Consider the following 20816-nt stretch of genomic DNA (forward strand, 5'->3'; position numbering starts at 1 on the left):
TTAATCTATCTTCACTTCAGTGGCAGGGTGAAGCCGCGGCCTTGCCGCATTCTACAGTCAGTCGTCCTCACCATTGTGAATAGTTGTCAGTTAGAGTATCCTACTCATCCCTTCTCCTATCCAAGTTCTACAAAAAACTACAAAGCAACATCCCCTGGACTGTTCATTGTCTGTGCCAAGTATTTAAAGTGATACGTTTCCGTAGACTGTTGCTACACGTAACCCAGGGTATTGTATATCCAGCAGCCCTCTAGGGGCTGCTGGATATACAATACCCTCTTGGTATGCACCAAGGCCTAGAGGACACAGTAATGCCAACAGAAGGAATCACAGCGGGGTACTAAACATCCAACACATGCATGAAGAGTGTTTAGCAGCTGTAGCTTTTCAGCACATGCAATAAACATAGTCACTGCCCTCTAGAGGTAAGTATTAAGGCTGATTTATCGCAGGCTTCTAGTTTTGTTTTTGTTTTTTTAACTAGCAGCCTGCAATCAAACAGCCTTAATACCTAAAAATGAATAAAGTGCATTAAAGGTAAACAAAAATAATTGTTAATACTTACCCTATGAAATCAAGAAGTGTTTAAATTAAGTAATCATTTGGAAGCAATCACAATGGGTAGTTTGTGTTAAGGATTCTACCATAATGGAACATTTCAGCTTTCTTGCCATTCTACTGCTTGTCTTATGACAGAATAAGGAAGCCTTTTATCAGTACAAACAGATTATTTCTTAGCAACCAGGCAGCGACCGGATGTGCTTATAGAGCTTCTTGAGTCACTGCCACCTTGACATCAACCGAGCTAAAGTAGAACTCCTGGTTAAAGTAAGACAGACAATTCTAGTTGTGTAATTTTTGAGATTATGTCTTCATATCAGCTTCCTGTAATTCCCTGTATAGCGGGACTGAGACTAGAGCAATTTGAGATGCTGCAGTGTACATACAAAAATGAGTAAAAAGCAATTGAAAAACTTCATATTCTGCCATTTACTGTCCAATGAAAAGGGTGTCGGTCTTTTTAGCCAACCAGTGGGGCATCTGCACTGAAGTTTTGGATTTTTCGGTCTTGCGGGGGTGCCTAGATCACAAAACCGGCTGCAGAGAACTATAAACTCTTTGGTTGTTCATTAATATGTATTTTAACGGTGTATTTAGCAGCTTACCTTGAGCTCAACTTTCATTCTTTTGCTTATTTTGAAAAGGGGAACCATACATCTAGTCCTTGCATTAATGCACATTGTATCGTGTGTTGCGGTAATGTATGCGATTACAATGCCAAAGTGTGAAGCCAGCCTTAAAAGTTGCAGTTTCTCAGATAAAGGTCACATTTGTAAATATTTTTTATTAAATCAAAAATGTTGGCTGCGCCTATCTGTGTGCAATCCGGTTACAGTTTTTAAACCAAAACCTTATTTTCAAAGCACAAAACTGCTTTCATTATTCAGTGCCAAATTGTCTTGTGCACAATAAAATAAAATAAACCTAATGTGACAGTCCCAGATGATTATAGTTAAATTAGTAGTGCTTTTTTTATTTCAAATTTTTTTCCCCTTTTAAACATGCTTCTTGTATCCTGCAGTTTTTCCACCTTCACCCTTGTGGATTTCAGTTAATAAAAATTATGCAGTGACTATATTTTTGATAGTTTTTCATGTGGTGTTAAAAATCCAAAACCCTAACCCAATTTCTTAATCTTCAGGACTCTGAAGGAGTTGAAATAATGCTGGGTGTTTGTGCCAGTGGCCTCTTGATATACCGTGATCGGCTACGGATAAACCGATTTGCTTGGCCAAAGGTCCTGAAAATTTCATATAAAAGAAATAATTTTTATATTAAGATTCGCCCAGGTGAGGTAAGTTGACGTATTTAACAGGGTGTATATAACAGGGCAAATCTTTTTATTCAGTTAATATTTTGCATTTGCAGGTTGTACTATTACTAACAGGTAAACAGGCATATAATTGTTCATTAGTCCTATTTGGCCTTTTTCTAGATAAAACAAACTTGGCTTATCAAGTACAAATGTTAAATTGACAGCCTTTGTTGAATGAGATTTTGGCAAAGGAGGCCATGCATTTCAAACCAAATCATAACTTTGTCCTGGATACTGTCCATTCTTTTACTGCAATCACATTTTGAAATGTTGATGCTTTTGAACAAATATGGGCACAATTTTTTTTTTTTTATATGTATGTCACCTGCAAACTAAAAGAAAATGTTATCTGCCTCTTTTATCAAATTATAAACTGGGAAATTTCTTCCCAGGCAATAGACTAATCTGATTGCTCCCATAGCCATTTGTATTGTTGCTCAATTCTGCCGCAATATGCAGAATAAAATGATAATAGTAGTGTGTTTTATGTATTTTAAAACTGGACAGGTCATTGGACAATAAACTATATTACAAAATATAGTTTAGTTATGAATTTGTCCCACTCATTAGAACAGCTCACAATTTACTGGTCTTTTTGTCTGGCTGTTCGGTCAGGGGGATACCAGAATACATTTCAGGACAATTGCTGCATACACTAGCACAGTAACTTTTTTCATTAATACCCTAACAGTCCAGTTTTTAGTTCTACTAAACTGATAGACATTGAAGATGTCAAAAACACCCCTTGACCATTCTGCTGGGTAGAACTGTAGGTGGGAGTGTGGTCATTTTTTGCTTTGTTTCTGTTCAATGGAATGTTTAAACTACTGTATTCATGCACATTGTAACCATTGACAGTCACATTTGTGAATTTAAGAATGTAGAGAGAATAGATATTCATTAAGAATTTACACTAACCTATTTCCTTTACTTCTAGTTTGAACAGTTTGAAAGCACCATTGGATTTAAGTTGCCAAATCACCGGGCTGCAAAACGCTTATGGAAAGTGTGTGTTGAACATCATACTTTCTTTAGGTATGTTTCATTTGTTTTCTTGAGGTTTTATATTCCACATTCTGCTCTTAAGGTTTTTACCAAAGCCCTGCTGAATCCATTGAGAGGTCTACAGTGATTTCTATCGTGTACAGTTCCTTGAAAATGTATTCATACCCCATGACATTTTTAACATTTTCTCATATTACAACCAAAAATGTGAATGTATTTTTTAGGGATTTTATGTGATCGACCAACACCAAGCGGCACATAACTGTGAAGTGGTAGGAAAATGATAAATGGTTTTCAAAATGTTTTACAAATAACTTCTCTGATAACTTTGGAGTGCATTTGTATTCAGCCCCTTTACTCCGATACCACTAACTAAAGTTTAGTGGAACCAATTGCCTTCAGAAGTCTCCTAATTAGTAAATAGAGTCCACCTGTGTGTAATTTATTCTCAGTATAAATGCAGCCATTCTGTGAAGCCATCAGAGGTTTGTTAGAGAACCTTAGTGAACAAACAGCTTCTTGAAGGCCAAGGAAAACACCAGACAGGTCAGATATAAAGTTGTGGAAAAGTTTTTAAGCAGGGTTAGGTTATAAAAAAAATATCCCAAGCTTTGAATTTCTCACGGAGCACTGTTCAATCAGTCATCCGAAAATGGAAAGATTATGGCACAACTGCAAACCTACCTAGACATGGCCATCCACCTAAACTGACAGGCCGGGAAAAGAGTATATTTCAGAGAAGCAGCCAAGAGGCTCATGGTAACTGGAGGAGCTGCAGAGATTTACAGCTCAGGTGGGAGAATCTGGCTTCAGAACAACAATTAGTCATGCACTTCACAAATCTGGCCTTTATGGAAGAGTGGCAAGAAGATAGCCATTGTTGAAAGAAAGCAATAAGTCCTGTTTTCAGTTTGCGAGAAGCCATGTGGGGACACAGCAAACATGTGGAAGAAGGTGCTCTGGTCAGATGAGACCAAAAAGATTTTTTTTGGCCTAAAAGCAAAACTCTGTGTGATGGAAAACTAATAGTGCACATCTACCTGAACACACAGTAAGAAAGCGAGGCCAGAACACATTGGCCCCATAAAAGATGATAAAGGAAATATGGCCACTGAGGACAGAGAAAAGGCGGAAGTGTTAAATAATTTCTTCTCTTCAGTCTTCACAAAAGAATCGGGGGGCTACACGAACCCAGCTTGTAAGGCCGATTAATACACCTCAGGAAGTGCCGCCATGGTTAACAGAAGATAGACTTAGAGCTAAACTAGAGAAACTTAACATAAATAAATCCCCGGGACCGGATGGCTTGCACCCGAGGGTTCTTAATGAGCTCAGCCAGGTGATTGCCAGACCATTATTCTTGATCTTTAAGGATAGTTTACGGACGGGTATGGTGCCAGCTGATTGGAAAAAAGCCAACGTGGTACCAATATTTAAGAAGGGGCCGAGATATATCCCGGGTAACTATAGGCCGGTCAGCCTAACATCTGTAGTCTGCAAAATTTTGGAGGGGATGTTAAGGGACCACATACAAGACTTTAGTAATAAAAACGGTATTATAAGTAGTAATCAGCATGGATTCATGAAAAATCGTTCTTGCCAAACCAATCTATTAACCTTCTACGATGAAGTGAGCAGCCACCTAGATAAAGGTAAGCCTGTGGATGTGGTGTATCTGGACTTTGCAAAGGCCTTTGACACCGTTCCCCACAAACGATTACTGTACAAACTAAGGAAGGTAGGTATGGACCATAAGGTGAGTACCTGGATAGAGAACTGGCTCAAGGGGAGAGTACAGAGGGTGGTGATTAATGGGGAGTACTCGGATTGGGCGGGTGTGGAAAGTGGGGTCCCCCAGGGTTCTGTCCTGGGACCAATCCTGTTTGATTTGTTCATAAATGATCTAGAGGAGGGGATATCGAGTACAATCTCAGTATTTGCAGATGATACTAAACTAGGCATGCCAATATCTTCTATGCAGGATGTGGAAACCTTGCAAGCAGACCTGAACAAAATAACGGGGTGGGCAACTACATGGCAGATGAGATTTAATGTAGAAAAATGTAAAGTAATGCACTTGGGGGCCAGAAACCAGAAAGCAAGCTACTCACTAGGGGGGGAACCTCTGGGTGAGTCTAGGATGGAAAAGGACTTGGGGGTACTGGTAGACAACAAGCTTGGCAGTGGCATGCAATGCCAAGCCGCCGCAAGCAAAGCCAACAGATTACTGGGATGTATAAAAAAGGGGATTCACTCCAGAAATAAAGAGATTATTCTCCCACTCTACAAGACTCTGGTCCGACCACATCTGGAGTATGCTGTCCAGTTCTGGGCACCGGTCCTCAGGAAGGATGTGCTGGAATTGGAGAAAGTCCAGAGAAGGGCAACAAAAATAATTAGGGGAATGGAGGACATCAGCTATGAGGAAAGACTACAAGCACTGAACCTTTTCTCTCTGGAGAAAAGACGATTGAGGGGGGATATGATATCAATGTACAAATACTGTACTGGTGACCCGAGCATAAGGAACAAACTATTCAGAGAAAGGAGATACAATAAGACACGTGGCCACTCACTAAAACTAGAGGAAAGGCGGTTTAACCTTAAAGTGCGTAAGGGGTTCTTCACTGTAAGAGCAGTAAGGATGTGGAATTCTCTTCCACAAGCAGTCGTATCAGCAGGGAGCATCAATAATTTCAAAAAACTATTAGATGGACACCTTAAAGACCACAACATACAGGGGTATACAATGTACGGTTAAAAGCAAACACACACACGCATCATAGGTTGAACTGGATGGACTGATGTCTTTTTTCAACCTTACTAACTATGTAACTATGTAACCATCCCCACCGTGAAACATGGTGGTGGCAGCATCATGATCTGGGGATGCTTTTCAGCTGGGACAGAGAAGCTGGTCAGAGTTGATGGGAAGATGAATGGAGCCGAATACATGGCAATCTTAGATGGATGGAGCCAAATAAAGGGGCAATCTTAGAAGAAAAACGGTTAGTCAGCAAAAGACTTGACACTGGGATGAAGGTTCACCTTCCAACAGGACTGCGACCCTAAACCTACAGCCAGAGCTAAAATATATTGGTTTAGATCAAAGCATATTCATGTGTTAAAATGGCCCAGTCAACGTCCAGACCTAAATCCAATTTAGGATCTGTGGCAAGACTTGAAAATTGCTGTTCATAAACCTCCATCCAGTCTGACAGAGCTTAAGCTATTTTGTAAAAAAGAATGGGCCAAAATTTCACTCTCTAGGTGTGCAAAGCTGGTAGAGACATACCCAAAAAGACTTAGAGCTGTAACTGCAGCGAAAGGTGGTTCTACAATGAATTGGCTAAATACACATGTACGCCACACTTTTCAGATATTTGTAAAAAACTTTGAAAACCATTTATCATTTTCCTTCCACTTCACAATCATGTGCCAATTTGTGTTGTTCTACCACATAAAATCCCAATAAAATAAATTTACGTTTTTGGCTGTAACATGACAAAATGTGGAAAATTTCAAGGGGTATGAATACTTTTTCAAGGCATTGTATAGTCCACAATCTGTACTATTTTTGTAAGATTAAGCCAGCAGAAATATCTTACAGTTTTAGCAATCACTCAAGTTCAAGCAAACATTTTTTTGCTGGTTGTTTTAGTTTTCCTGTAATCTGCATCCCAGAGACATGTGAAGGATGGCTGCTTACTCTTAGACATTTTTACAGTAAATAGTGAGGGCGAGGACTACCTCCTCATGGTGACATGCTCTTCAGCCATCTGTCACTATTGTTTCGAGTGCTGAGGATCTTATTGCGTGTTTGGATTTTTGTTTATTGAAGAGGTGGCACTTTATCCACATTTGAGTTTCAATCAGGCCGCCTTTATCCAAAAACAAGGTTTGTTTTTATTTCAGCAAATGGGTCTTCTAGTTTTTTATATGTTTTTTATATGTTGCTCAATGTGATTGGAAGATTACCTTACATGCTCAACTGTGCACAGAGTGAGTTGCACTTTTTGTTGTTAATAGTTAAAAAAATAAAATAATTTTGTGAATTGTAATTTTATAACAAGCAATTATGGGAAGAATGCAAGTGAATGGTTTATAGAAACCCCCAAATCATATAACTTTCTTAATTTAATTCCTCAAAATTTTCTCTGTATATGGTTTTCATATTGGTCAAGCAAAGAATTGAAGCCTAGCCAAAATATTGTGTTTTGGATAGAACCAATACAGATTAGATCTGGTAATTATTTATTTTATATTGCCATCTCTGACCCTATTGGGGAGATTTGTCTTCACTTTGCTGTCCTATCTTAGTGCACTCTCCATTTGTTCTACAGGTATGTCCGAATGTAGGAGAAAGTCTTCCCAATGGGGTCACAGACAGTAATAAACACCTGAGAGGAATTCTATTCTTACTCTAAATCTAAAACAATAAAATTGCTGGAGATAGTTTAGGCTTTAAAGTACAACTAAAGGCATTTTTTTAAGTTTTAGATAGAGGGGAGGGGGATAACAACACATTTTAGGTTTTTATTGCTATCTATCCTTTTGGGGAGATTCACACCCTCTCTATTTCTCCTGTTTGCTATTATCATCAAAAGTTAAAGTGAAAGAAAATCCCACATTTTTGGTTGTCCCACATCACAGGAATGGATAGGGGCATCTTCCAAAAGTGACACTAGTTCTGGTGACAGCCAGGGATTTCCTCACTTTGGAGGGATTTCCTCATACTTCCTGTTTTGGCTATGGGACAGGAAGTGAAGGAAAATCTATCCAATGGGACACAGATGACAAAAAAAAAAAAACTCACAAGGGTTATAACCCTTTTACTCTATCCAAAAAAAAAAAAAAAAAAGTTTTACCTTTTTAGATCTGCTTTAATCAAAGTGCCCAAGGTAAAGCTGCAATCAAATGTAAACCTCTTTGACCATAAACCTACTTACCTCACATATTACAATCTGAATTTAAGCCCGACCCCCAATGCAACAAGAATGCCCCAAATCGGGCCTATATATAAAGATTGTCCATGCCAATTTCATAAAGTATAAGCCCTTTCAAATCCCAAAGCTGTTCTTTTAATACTATTTTGCTGAATATATTTGTAATATGCGATATCTGTATATCCACATTTATAGGCTGATGTCACCTGAAGCACCACCCAAAAAGTTCCTCACTTTAGGGTCCAAGTTCCGTTACAGTGGGAGGACACAAGCTCAGACAAGAAGGGCAAGTGCACTTATTGATCGGCCTGCACCCTATTTTGAACGCTCCTCAAGTAAACGCTATACAATGTCCCGAAGCTTAGATGGGGGTAAGAATATTGTGTTGACCTTTTTTAATGTGCAGTTCCTTGCTTAAACTGTGATCTTGAAAAGAAGACAAGCCATTTGCTAATGCACATTATAATTTGGAAGTCGAAATTTAGCAGCTGTTCACACTTTAGAAAAAGGTCTCCTGCTTGGTGTGACAGTATCACAGTGAAATAATGGAAGGACACCCACACAGAACTCCCACACCTAGCTTTGTGTTGGAATGGCTTTTGGATTCTTCTCCTGGAGTTTTTTATGTATTGAATGATGAGGATGAGAACTAGCTTATCTATTTTCCATTCTTTCTGGAATTCTTGTTGTTATTTTAATTGATACAGTACAAACTCCTAGATCTACTCTGTCAGTCACCTAACAAATGTAAATGGCAGTTTGCTGCAATAGAGGAGCTTTTATATTCGCCTGTTCGGCAGTCCATATCACACTCTACAGTATTATACACTTCCATTAAAATACGTTCCCCCACCTGCTGTGAACTGTGGTTCCATCATCTCTCCCCTACATCACTTCTGTGTACTGTAGTGATTTAGAGGTCAGTGGATGGAACCACAGTGCAGCAAGGGACACAGATGCTTGACACTTCTAGACATGACAATGCTTAAGAGTCTGACAGAAGCTGTAGCACTTGAACAGAGAAAAGGTTATTACACAAGGGGTGCTAAAGAGGGGAGTATAATGCACGAGTGATGGAATGCCTGCTTCGTCATCACTACATCTCCTATGTAAGCTGCTATTGGAGGCTTAAATAAAGCCAGTGGCTGTATCCTCTGCGATTACTGCATAGGAAGTTTGGTGATAATTTACAACACTATTATAAAAAATATTGGGTGCTAAAGCCTTAATATTTATCCATGACTATTTTTGCAAAACAAGTAATGGTTAGTTTTCTTTAACATGCTACATGTCATCGTTGTGTCAATCCTTTGCCTAAAGTACATAAAAGCTTCCAACTTTTTTCCCCTAAAGAACAAGATAGATCTTGTGCTGTTGTAAAAGTGGCTATCATTGATGAGCTATAATTTCAGTTGTGAAAATAGCTTCAAACCAAAGGAGAGAAAAGCTTGTAATCCTGGTGGTGACACCTTCCTTGTATGTGCTTGATGCTAGTCATTGTTGTTATCCTGCTGTGATTTTGGTATATCTTTCTCTGCATGTGCATAGGAAGTTGTTGCCTAGCAACTATGGCCTGGTTCTGCCCATATGAATGCCTTTGCGCTGTTGCTCTTTTTCTTTGTTACTTTCAAGTCAGACATTAGTCTTTTTCAATAAGTCATTTTAGTTCTAATTAACAGCAATCCTGCCATAATAATAAAGACAATCTGAAAAATAAAGTATTACTCTACAGAAATTAGATTGCAGGTCTGTTGAGAAAATCTACCCTGTGAAATTTGATCATTAACTTTCTAAACATATTTCTGCCCAACAGGTATATCGCATAGGATGTGTAATGCATTAAATTATCAACTAGCATTTGCAAGGTGCAAAATAAAAATGGCACTTTTATGTAACCGTTCAAAGATTAATACTTTTTTTTAAATACTTTTCAGTTTTCTTTAGAAGCAACTTTTGAGCTATTTAGCAGGTAGGGAAGAGCAAGCTAGGCAGTGTCAATTGGCTCTGGGGTTGGGGAAATTGGTATATTTTAGAATTTATTTATTTTGTTATTGATCATGCAGCATTTACAGTGGGTACGGAAAGTATTCAGACCCCCTTAAATTTTTCACTCTTTGTTATATTGCAGCCATTTGCTAAAATCATTTAAGTTCATTCTTCTTCCTCATGAATGTACACATAGCACCCCATACTGACAGAAAAACACAGAATTGTTGACATTGTTGCAGATTTATTAAAAAAGAAAAACTGAGATATCACATGGTCCTAAGTATTCAGACCCTTTGCTGTGACACTCATATATTTAACTCAGGTGCTTTCCATTTCTTCTGATCATCCTTGAGATGGTTCTACACCTTCATTTGAGTCCAGCTGTGTTTGATTGGACTTGATTAGGAAAGCCACACACCTGTCTATATAAGACCTTCCAGATCACAATGCATGTCAGAGCAAATGAGAATCATGAGGTCAAAGGAACTGCCTGAAGAGCTCAGAGACAGAATTGTGGCAAGGCACAGATCTGGCCAAGGTTACAAAAAGATTTCCGCTGCACTTAAGGTTCCTAAGAGCACAGTGGCCTCCATAATCCTCAAATGGAAGATGTTTGGGACGACCAGAACCCTTCCTAGAGCTGGCCGTCCGGCCAAACTGAGCTATCGGGGGAGAAGAGCCTTGGTGAGAGAGGTAAAGAAGAACCCAAAGATCACTGTGGCTGAGCTCCAGAGATGCAGTCAGGAGATGGGAGAAAGTTGTAGAAAGTCAATCATCACTGCAGCCCTCCACCAGTCGGGGCTTTATGGCAGAGTGGCCCGACGGAAGCCTCTCCTCAGTGTAAGACACATGAAAGTCCGCATGGAGTTTGCTAAAAAAACACCTGAAGGACTCCAAGATGGTGAGAAATAAGATTCTCTGGTCTGATGAGACCAAAATAGAACTTTTTGGCCTTAATTCTAAGCGGTATGTGTGGAGAAAACCAGGCACTGCTCATCACCTGTCCAATACAGTCCCAACAGTGAAGCATGGTGGTGGCAGCATCATGCTGTGGGGGTGTTTTTCAGCTGCAGGGACAGGACGACTGGTTGCAATCGAGGGAAAGATGAATGCGGCCAAGTACAGGGATATCCTGGACAAAAACCTTCTCCAGAGTGCTCTGGACCTCAGACTGGGCCGAAGGTTTACCTTCCAACAAGACAATGACCCTAAGCACACAGCTAAAATAACGAAGGAGTGGCTTCACAACAACTCCGTGACTGTTCTTGAATGGCCCAGCCAGAGCCCTGACTTAAACCCAATTGAGCATCTCTGGAGAGACCTAAAAATGGCTGTCCACCAACGTTTACCATCCAACCTGACAGAACTGGAGAGGATCTGCAAGGAGGAATGGCAGAGGATCCCCAAATCCAGGTGTGAAAGACTTGTTGCATCTTTCCCAAAAAGACTCCTGGCTGTATTAGATCAAAAGGGGGCTTCTACTAAATACTGAGCAAAGGGTCTGAATACTTAGGACCATGTGATATTTCAGTTTTTCTTTTTTAATAAATCTGCAACAATGTCAACAATTCTGTGTTTTTCTGTCAGTATGGGGTGCTATGTGTACATTCATGAGGAAGAAGAATGAACTTAAATGATTTTAGCAAATGGCTGCAATATAACAAAGAGTGAAAAATTTAAGGGGGTCTGAATACTTTCCGTACCCACTGTATATACTCTGTAGCGTAAGCATTTACACTTTATAGCTATAGAAGTGTTTTTGGAAACCTAACCTTCACAACTAAATCAGCTTGTTGGACATAAATTTCCAAATCATGGGCAGTAATGTGAAGTCGGCTTCCCCATTGCATCTAGAACACCCTCCACTCCTCTTATACGGCTTCTTATAAGATTTTGGATTCTGTCAAAATGTGTCTGCCAAAACAGCATTTGTGAGGTCAGTTACTGATGTTTGATTAGAAGACCTGGCTTGCATTTTATCCCATTGGTATTCAGTAGGTTTCAGGGCATCTGGAGTTCTTAAATCCAAGCTTTTTAGGTCTTTTATGGAACTGGCTTTGAACACAGGGTCATCCTCAAACTGTCGCCACAAGGTTGGATGTGAACAGTTGTCTAAATGGTTTAGTATGATGCAGCAATAACAGTACTGGAAACACCTGAACGCAATAATGTAAAGGATTTGGGCAATATAATGTACTTCAGGTGGCATCCTGTAGGGGCATGGGGAAGGCCTTGACTCTTTCTGTTACTTCCACTTGCTTCTTGTTCCGTTGCTGAGTAAGGCAAGCTGGGAATGGTCCCATTAATCATCCTAGTTGTTACTTTTTCTAAATACAGACAATGTTGTCAGAAATTAGAGAGTGGTGTGAAAGTCATATTTGAAGCATCATCTGTTCTATATAGTCTCCTTCCGGTTTACCTATGTCCATTGCATAGAGCACATCCCAAGGCCGCCAACTATTATATAAACATAAACCGTACTGTGAAAAAGTTTTGGGCAAAAAATTTGAAAAAAATGCTGTAAATTAAGAATGCTTTCATACATAGAAGTAATATATATATATTTTTAATCAATTCACAAAATTTAACGTGAACAGAAGAGAAATCCAAATCCAATCAGTATTTGGTGTGACCACCCTTTTCCCTTCAAACCAGCATCAATTCTTCTAGGTACACTTGCACACAGTTTTTGAAGGAACTCAGATGGTAGGCTGTACCAATCATCTTGGAGAACGTACCACAGATCTTCTGTGGATGTAGGCTGCCTCAAATCCTTCTGTCTCTTCATGTACAAACCCAATTCCAAAAAAGTTGGGACACTGTACAAATTGTGAGTAAAAAAGGAATGGACTCATTTACAAATCTCATAAACGTATATTTTATTCACAATATAATATAGATAACATATCAAATGTTGAAAGTTAGACTTTTTTAAATGCCATGCCAAATATTGGCTTATTTTGGATTTCATGAGAGCTACACATTCCAAAAAAGTTGGGACAGGTAGCAATAGGAGGCCCGAAAAGTTAAATGTACATATAAGGAACATCTGGAAGAACAATTTGCAACTTATTAGGTCAATTGGCAACATGATTGGGTATAAAAAGAGCCTCTCAGAGTGGCAGTGTCTCTCAGAAGTCAAGATGGGCAGAGGATCACCAATTCCTCTAATGCTGCGGCGAAAAATAGTGGAGCAATATCAGAAAGGAGTTTCTCTGAGAAAAATTGCAAAGAGTTTGAAGTTATCATCATCTACAGTGCATAATACCATCCAAAGATTCAGAGAATCTGGAACAATCTCTGTGCATAAGGGTCAAGGCCGAAAAACCATACTGGATGCCCGTGATCTTCGGCCCTTAGACGGCACTGCATCACATACAGGAATGCTACTGTAATGGAAATTACAACATGGGCTCAGGAATACTTCCAGAAAACATTGTCGGTGAACACAATCCACCTTGCCATTCGCCGTTGCCGGCTAAAACTCTATAGTCCAAAAAAGAAGCCATATCTAAACATGATCCAGAAGCGCAGGCATTTTCTCTGGGCCAAGGCTCATTTAAAATGGACTGTGGCAAAGTGGAAAACTGTTCTGTGGTAAGACAAATCAAAATTTTGAAGTTCTTTTTGAAAAACTGGGATGCCATGTCATCCGGACTAAAGAGGACAAGGGCAACCCACGTTGTTATCAGCGTTCAGTTTAGAAGCCTGCATCTCTGATAGTATGGGATTGCATGAGTGCGTGTGGCATGGGCAGCTTACACATCTGAAAGGCACCATCGATGTTGAAAGGTATATCCAAGTTCTAGAACAACATATGCTCCCATCCAGACGTCATCTCTTTCAGGGAAGGCCTTGCATTTTCCAACATGACAATGCCAGACCACATACTGCATCAATTACAACATCATGGCTGCGTAGAAGAAGGATCCGGGTACTGAAATGGCCAGCCTGCAGTCCAGATCTTTCACCCATAGAAAACATTTGGCGCATCATAAAGAGGAAGATGCGACAAAGAAGACCTAAGACAGTTGAGCAACTAGAAGCCTGTATTAGACAAGAATGGGACAAAATTCCTATTCCTAAACTTGAGCAACTTGTCTCCTCAGTCCCCAGACATTTGCAGACTGTTATAAAAATAGGGGATGCCACACAGTGGTAAACATGGCATTGTCCCAACTTTTTTGACATGTGTTGATGTCATGAAATTTAAAATCAACTTATTTTTCCCTTAAAATGGTACATTTTCTCAGTTTTAAACATTTGATATGTCATCTATGTTGCATTCTGAATAAAATATTGAAATTTGAAACTTCCACATTGCATTCTGTTTTTATTCACAATTTGTATAGTGTCCCAACTTTTTTGGAATTGGGTTTGTAATCCCAGACTAATGATGTTGAGATCAGGGCTCTGTTGGGACCAAACCATCACTTCCAGGACTCCTTGTTCTTTATGCTGAAGATAGTTCTTAATATAATAAAGCTTTCCGGGAGGTAAAATTAATATGTCCTTAACATGCACTTGTTGGGAGATATTCACATATTTTGCATATAGTGATGTCACTGCCACATGCATGCTGCACTCTGAATTGAGGGCACAGTGAATGTTGCATCAATCCAGAGTTCTGTGCCACATTCGTGACTCTCGTGTGAATGCACGGGAGTGACATCATCATGGCTCAGCCATTTACATGGAAGGAAGGCCCGGTGAAGGAAGGCCTGTCAGCGGTGAGGGCTTTGTTATACAGGTAAGTCTTTCATAATGTGCTAATGTGCTAGGACATTGACTGTATGTTTGGGGTCATTGTCTTGCTGCAAAATAAATTTGGGGCCAATCACACACCTCTCTGATGGCATGGCATGATGGATACGTATCTGTCTGTATTTCTCAGCATTGATGACACCGTTGATCCTGACCAAATATCCAACTCTATTTGCAGAAATGCAGCCCCAAACTTGAAAACTCCATCATGCTTCACTGTTGCCTGCAGACACTCATTATTGTACCGCTCTCCAGCCCTTTGGTGTACATAATTACAGCCAAATATTTAAAATTTTGACACATCAGTCCAGAGCACGTGCTGCCATTTTTCTACACCACCGTTCCTATGTTTTTGTGTAAAGGACATCGAGTTTTCACGCCATTCTTCCATCATCTGTGATGAAATGTTATGATATAATGTAACATATTTTTTATCTTCAATTTGTGATACTTTGTATGTAGCATACAATTCCCCAAGGTTTTATGGGGCTGTGAGTTTATTTTTAATGATATTCTTAATAAATATGTGATTTTATATTTTGTTTCTTTTTTCACACTTTGAGGGCAAGTCCCCTTTCTTCCCCCTTTCTTCCCCCTTTCTTCCCCCTTTCTTCCCCCTTTCTTCCCCCTTTCTTCCCCCTTTCTTCCCCCTTTCTTCCCCCTTTCTTCCCCCTTTCTTCCCCCTTTCTTCCCCCTTTCTTCCCCCCAATATTTATACCAGGGATGATACCAAAGTAGTCTGGGATACAGGTACACAAGAGTTATATCCAACTCATATTTTTGAAAGCATTCTTACTGTACAGCATTTCTAGATACCTGCCTAAAACATTTGTACTACAGTATGTAAACGGTTTTACTTGCCAAATGATTTGCAGGTCTGCATAGTGAGCAGCTTACACCCCACTGCTTCTCTTGTCACATTTCCAACCCTGTCATGGACATATAGCATTATCACACTACTTTTTTATTTTCTATTAAGGACAGGTCTCCCATAAGCTGCAAAGCTACACCAGAAAATAGTGCAGTCGTTTGCCTGGTCATTTGTGCAGTCTGCAGGCATGTGGTCTTCATCCAGTGGTTGGTCGCCAGTAAAGTTATCAAGTTAACCATGCTGCAGACTTTTTGTGGGGAGGGAAAAGGGAACACACAGACATGTGACTGAAACACGGATGTAAACGAATTGGAAACTGAATAACTGGGTACACGACATTAGAGATAAATGCCAGGCAAATGGTCAAAAACACATAGGCTTATTATTTCCCTTGCCAGAGATATACAGGTTCAATTCTGATCAGCTAATCTTCAGCTTTACACCAGACACCTCTTTGATCAGCAATACAGCTTCTATTTCCAGATTGCTTATTGGATTTTGAGTTATGACCTCCATCAAATGAGCAAGGAGTTGATCCAGGAAATAGTATGGCTTAACCAGGAAGTTCTAGAGCGGTCTTCCGGGGAGTGCATTGCTGCCATGCATTGAATGTATAAATAACTGCATACTAGAGATCACGGTTTTGTCAACTATATTAGCAAAGTGCAGTAACCCAGCACAACCAATTAATCATCTTACATCGTCTTGATTGACCTAAATTGATAAATGAAGAATTCTCATTTGGCCTGTACGGATACCTGCATACCATGGCTTATTGCATTGTCTTGTTAAAAAAAGACATAATGACATTAACCTGCATAACATGTAAGAAGAAACAGTACACAGTATTAAAATACGGCATACATGTTCTGTAGGATATAGACATGCTCCCTAATTTGTTAATTTAACATTGCTTATGTCATTTTTTAAAAAAGAATTGCGATTATTGCCAAATAGTTCACTCATCAGGCAGTGATAATAATGACAATGATATGGTGATGGCTTTGTTGCTTTTTCATCTGTTTTTCAAACTGCATTATCAGTCCTTTTGTGTTGCTCTTAACAGACCATCCCATACTCAGTTACTTTTTCCCAAATATCATGTTTGCTTTTAGCATCAGTGAATGAAAACCATGACATGTACATGAAGGATTCTGTGTCTGCCACAGAGGTGGGCACTGGCCCATACATCACAGCAAAGGGTGTGTCTCAGACCAATTTGATCTCAACGGTAACACCTGAAAAAAAGGTAGAAGAAGAAAAAGATGAGGAGGAAGAAAAGAAAAAGAAAATCGAAATCACTACTACTGTGACCACCATTCGCCATGACACAAAGGTAAATACCATTTGCGTTCAGCTTAGCTGTCATATTAAATTGCTGTATTCTGTTCAGAATGCTTGTGGACATTGCGCTTACCATATTTTAAAGGGACCTTAACCCCATATTTTTAGATTTCCTTGTTGCGTTGTAACTTGAAAATGACAACCTACATAAAGCACAAGATTGATTGGCTGATTTATTCAAATCAAATAGGCTGTTCACTTTACAAGTGAGGTTGCACTTTGCAAGGGAATTTTGTCCCAGAGCTTAGTGAATGGGGTGAAGCTTTGTTGGCTTCCATCATCCAATCATGTTTAAGCAAAAATTTTTTTTTTTTTTTTTATTTTCTTTGCAGGTGTTTGGGTATTCTTTGCACACTTCAGCACATTCACTCTGCTCAAGGGCAAATTCCCTTGCAAAGTGCCACTTCCCTTGCAAAGTTAACAGCCTATTAGCCTTTAGTAAATCAACCCCTTAGTGCCAGGTGTTGTGTATAACCTTACTGAGAGAAAAGTATATCTTGTATGAATCTTTCTTATGAAGTCTTTATAGCTTGAATTGGAAGGTACCACATGATTAACATATATACCTTGTGCAAGTTGGGCTCGCAAAAAAGTTAGTCCCTTCATAGTATTCTCCTAATATGCAACTTTCATGTAGTGCTGTGCTGTTTTGTGTAATTCATTAGTGGCTGTAAGTTTGCATATGAAACTCAAATACTGCACTATGCTGTTATTTTACAGTGTACCATATTTGGTACTCTGGAGCTTTTTTTAAATAAATTATAAATTTATAAAAAATTCCTGGGTATGAGATGACCATTACGTTTTTAAAGCTGTAGTAAAACACGGCCATGAAAAAAAAAAAAAAAGTCCCCTGCAAGGCAATTGACTATGTGCTAGAATGCATTGCATACTAGCACATTGTGAAATACTTACCATACGATGACGTCGGCGTATGCCGTTCTTTCAGAGTGCATGCACCGGTGACGTCACCGGCTGCCAAAAGAATGAATATCTCCTAATCGATGCACGTTTAGAAGATACTCATTTTACCTACAGTTAAGGTTTATTATAAGCTTACCTGTAGGTAAAAACCACAAAGCGGACTTTACTGCCGCTTTTAGTTTATTTTTTTAAATCACGGTAACAGTCATTTATAGTCTAACAAGGCAAGTACTAAATACCATTTACAAAATGTTCAACTCACTGAGGATAAATTGCAGTTTGTATGCATATTACCCATTGCATTTACAGCATACCGATCGATGGTGGTTCCCAAAAAACATATTTTAAAAGAGATTCAGCTTTAAGCGAGAGTGTAAAACTTGTTTCTTAGCGTCGGTGCTGCTAATTTGCAGGTGGCTGCCCTCGAAAATTGTTTTTCTATGGGTTTCTCAGGCAGAATGCGCTGTCTGAAAAACACCAAGCCGTTTTAATGATCCTTGGTAGCCTTGCAGTAGCTCAGCAGAGCTAAGAGAACAGCTGACTAGCTAAGGTTCTGTGCAGAAGTCCATGATAAATAGTGGAAGTAGGGGGCAGGTGCAGAAACGTTCTACTTTCTCATTGAAAGTCTAAAACTTATTTTTGCAGATGTAATGCTAAAAGCCTGTTATATGTCAAGACTAGACTTTGTTTGCTACCCATAAACTGGAAAATTGGGCTACTTTAGATTTTTTTTCTTCTGTAATTCAAGTATTTTGATTTTACAACATATTTCACCATGCACCGCGATCTGCAATTTTGGCAGATGAGTGGTTCAGGATGGGTCTGAATGTCAATGCTCTTCAGGAGATAATAATGATCATAACAAAACAACTTGCATATGCCTATGTGGCCTACATGCTTTAGAAACTTTTATCCTGGTTTTTCAGTATCTGATTAGGATTGTGTCAGTTTGAAAGTAGGTAACGGGTCACACAAAGTCTGATAATCTGCATGCATATGGCCATCTGTTGACCTGGCTTTAAATCATAGGTATGTCAGTGCCCTCACTAGCCAGTGCTACTGCAGGTATGCTGCTATTCGGCATTTCCCAACAATCTACAACTTGCTTTTACATTTTCTTCTTATTGTCGACTTCTTTTTCTGCACAGAGCTTCTACATAACTGTAATGTGATTAAAAAAATGATCTGCGTATGAAAACATACCTTCAAAACTCCAAATAATATGAGGGTTCCAGGCAGATATGCTAGACCAAATATTACACCAGTCATTATGGCTATAGTTCTTATCTGACAGTGTAAGGAGGAGACGTTGTTACCATTTTGACCACTGGTGTGTTCACCTGAGCTCTGGTCAACGATGCAACCTTTAACCATGTCTCTACCTGTCCCAAAACCTTTACCAAAGTTTTTTAAGTATATCCAAAGCCTACATTTTTGGTGCATAGAGTAGGAAAGGGTTAGAAACCTCCACAAGGTTTCCATTGCTTCCTGAGTACCTCACTGGTCAAATTCAGCCTTGCTTTTTTAGTCCTGGTAACCACTGTCACTGTGACTGGAATTGAGTAAAAAAAAAATCCAAAATTTTGAGTTTTTGGAGCAAAAATGTATTCCCTCTCACTTCCTGTTGCATCTAAGGGACAGAAGGTGAAGTCTGTTTTCTGCAGTGGGACACAGGCAGCAAAAATGGTTTTAACCATTCCCAAAACCAAAATTAAAAAAAAAGTTTTCACTTTAAATTTTTTAGTTAAAATAATGCAGAGCAATGCTGATGTAAGCCATGTGCTGCCCTCCTATGGGGCAGGCGTATAGTGCAATGATGAGGTCTAGCCTGTGGTGTCATTGTCACGCTAATGACTCAAAAACAAATCACTGGATCAACTGTAGATAATTAGAGTGTAACCAATACTCATATGCTTGTATTTACTTTATTGATAATATCCAGTGCCTAAGGGAAGTTGGTGGTATTATTTGATGTCACCAAAATGGATTCGGATGTTGAGCAATCATGTAGATCCACCTAGCAAATAAAAAGGATCTCTAATGCAGCCTTTACATTTTATCAAGATAGTTATCCTTGTTGTAATCATGATCAGTTTTATAATTTTAGTCTCCATTGTTTCACACTTTGATGTAGCAACTTCATGTCATACACTTATAAGTTAGTAAAAAGGTAAGCAAGATTTTGCTGCAAAGTTAGGCAAAGTAAAAAGTAGTTACAATGTCAGTCTTTGTAAATAGCACCTTAAAATCTACATGTATGCATTAGAATACATTGTAGTTATGTTTATGGTATGCAATATGATAGCGTGATGTGTGTGTAATACAAAGTGGAAATGATAGAATTTAATTCTATTGTACAGTGTTTTTTTTTTTTTCCAATTCAGGAATTGTCTTTTACCTCTAATGATAATAATATACAGGGTTTGCTTAAATGTATATGTATTTCTAACTCCTCTTGGCATCTTTGTAATTTCTCTTTCTTCCTCTGTGATTACATTTCTGATTACTTAAAGCCAAGGGTAAATGCCATAATTTTGGATTTGTGTTGTTTTTTTTAACTGTCTTCCACAAAATAGGCATCTGTGCTAGATGTGTTGAAACCTAATCACCTATCTGCTCTGAAAACTGTGTTTTGATTACTGTACAGTGATAAGAGTTCCTGTGAGGACCAAAAGCTCTACATTCTATGCAATGTGCACAAGTACTGTACTGAGTGCAGGAAATTGGGTGTGCTCACTTGCAGTACACCTTATCCTAACCACAGAAATATAAACTGTATTGTTGGTTGTAATGTATATGGGCAGTGTGCAGGTGCATCAAAACACATTGCAGAGCTGATATGCAAATTATGTTTTACATGAAAATGTGATTTGTTGTACTATACAGTGGGAATCGAAAGTTTGGGCACCCCAGGTAAAAATTTGTATTAATGTGCATAAAGAAGCCAAGGAAAGATGGAAAAATCTCCAAAAGGCATCAAATTAGATTAGACAGTCTATTCTTATAATATGTCAACAAAAATTAGATTTTATTTCCATCATTGACACTTTCAAAATTACAGAAAACAAAAAAATGGCGTCTGCAAAAGTTTGGGCAC

The 20816-nt window shown here is 38.9% G+C and overlaps 1 protein-coding gene across 13 annotated transcripts in view; it reads left to right on the forward strand.

Annotated features, from left to right (window-relative positions):
* Window positions 1–20816, forward strand: part of EPB41L3 (erythrocyte membrane protein band 4.1 like 3) — a 294466-nt gene that overhangs the window by 209585 nt on the left and 64065 nt on the right. For 11 of the 13 annotated variants that reach the window (XM_082259291.1, XM_082259293.1, XM_082259292.1 and 8 more), the window contains exons 9-12: window positions 1703–1855; window positions 2814–2911; window positions 8023–8198; window positions 16567–16787. In XM_082259291.1, the coding sequence (XP_082115417.1) occupies window positions 1703–1855; window positions 2814–2911; window positions 8023–8198; window positions 16567–16787 (648 nt within the window). The remainder of the gene's footprint in view (window positions 1–1702; window positions 1856–2813; window positions 2912–8022; window positions 8199–16566; window positions 16788–20816) is intronic. The other 2 variants (XM_082259290.1, XM_082259296.1) reach the window with 1 other exon arrangement.

This window comes from Pelophylax lessonae (assembly GCF_965119305.1).
Source record: "Pelophylax lessonae genome assembly, chromosome: 5".
NCBI classification, from domain to species: Eukaryota; Metazoa; Chordata; class Amphibia; order Anura; family Ranidae; genus Pelophylax; species Pelophylax lessonae.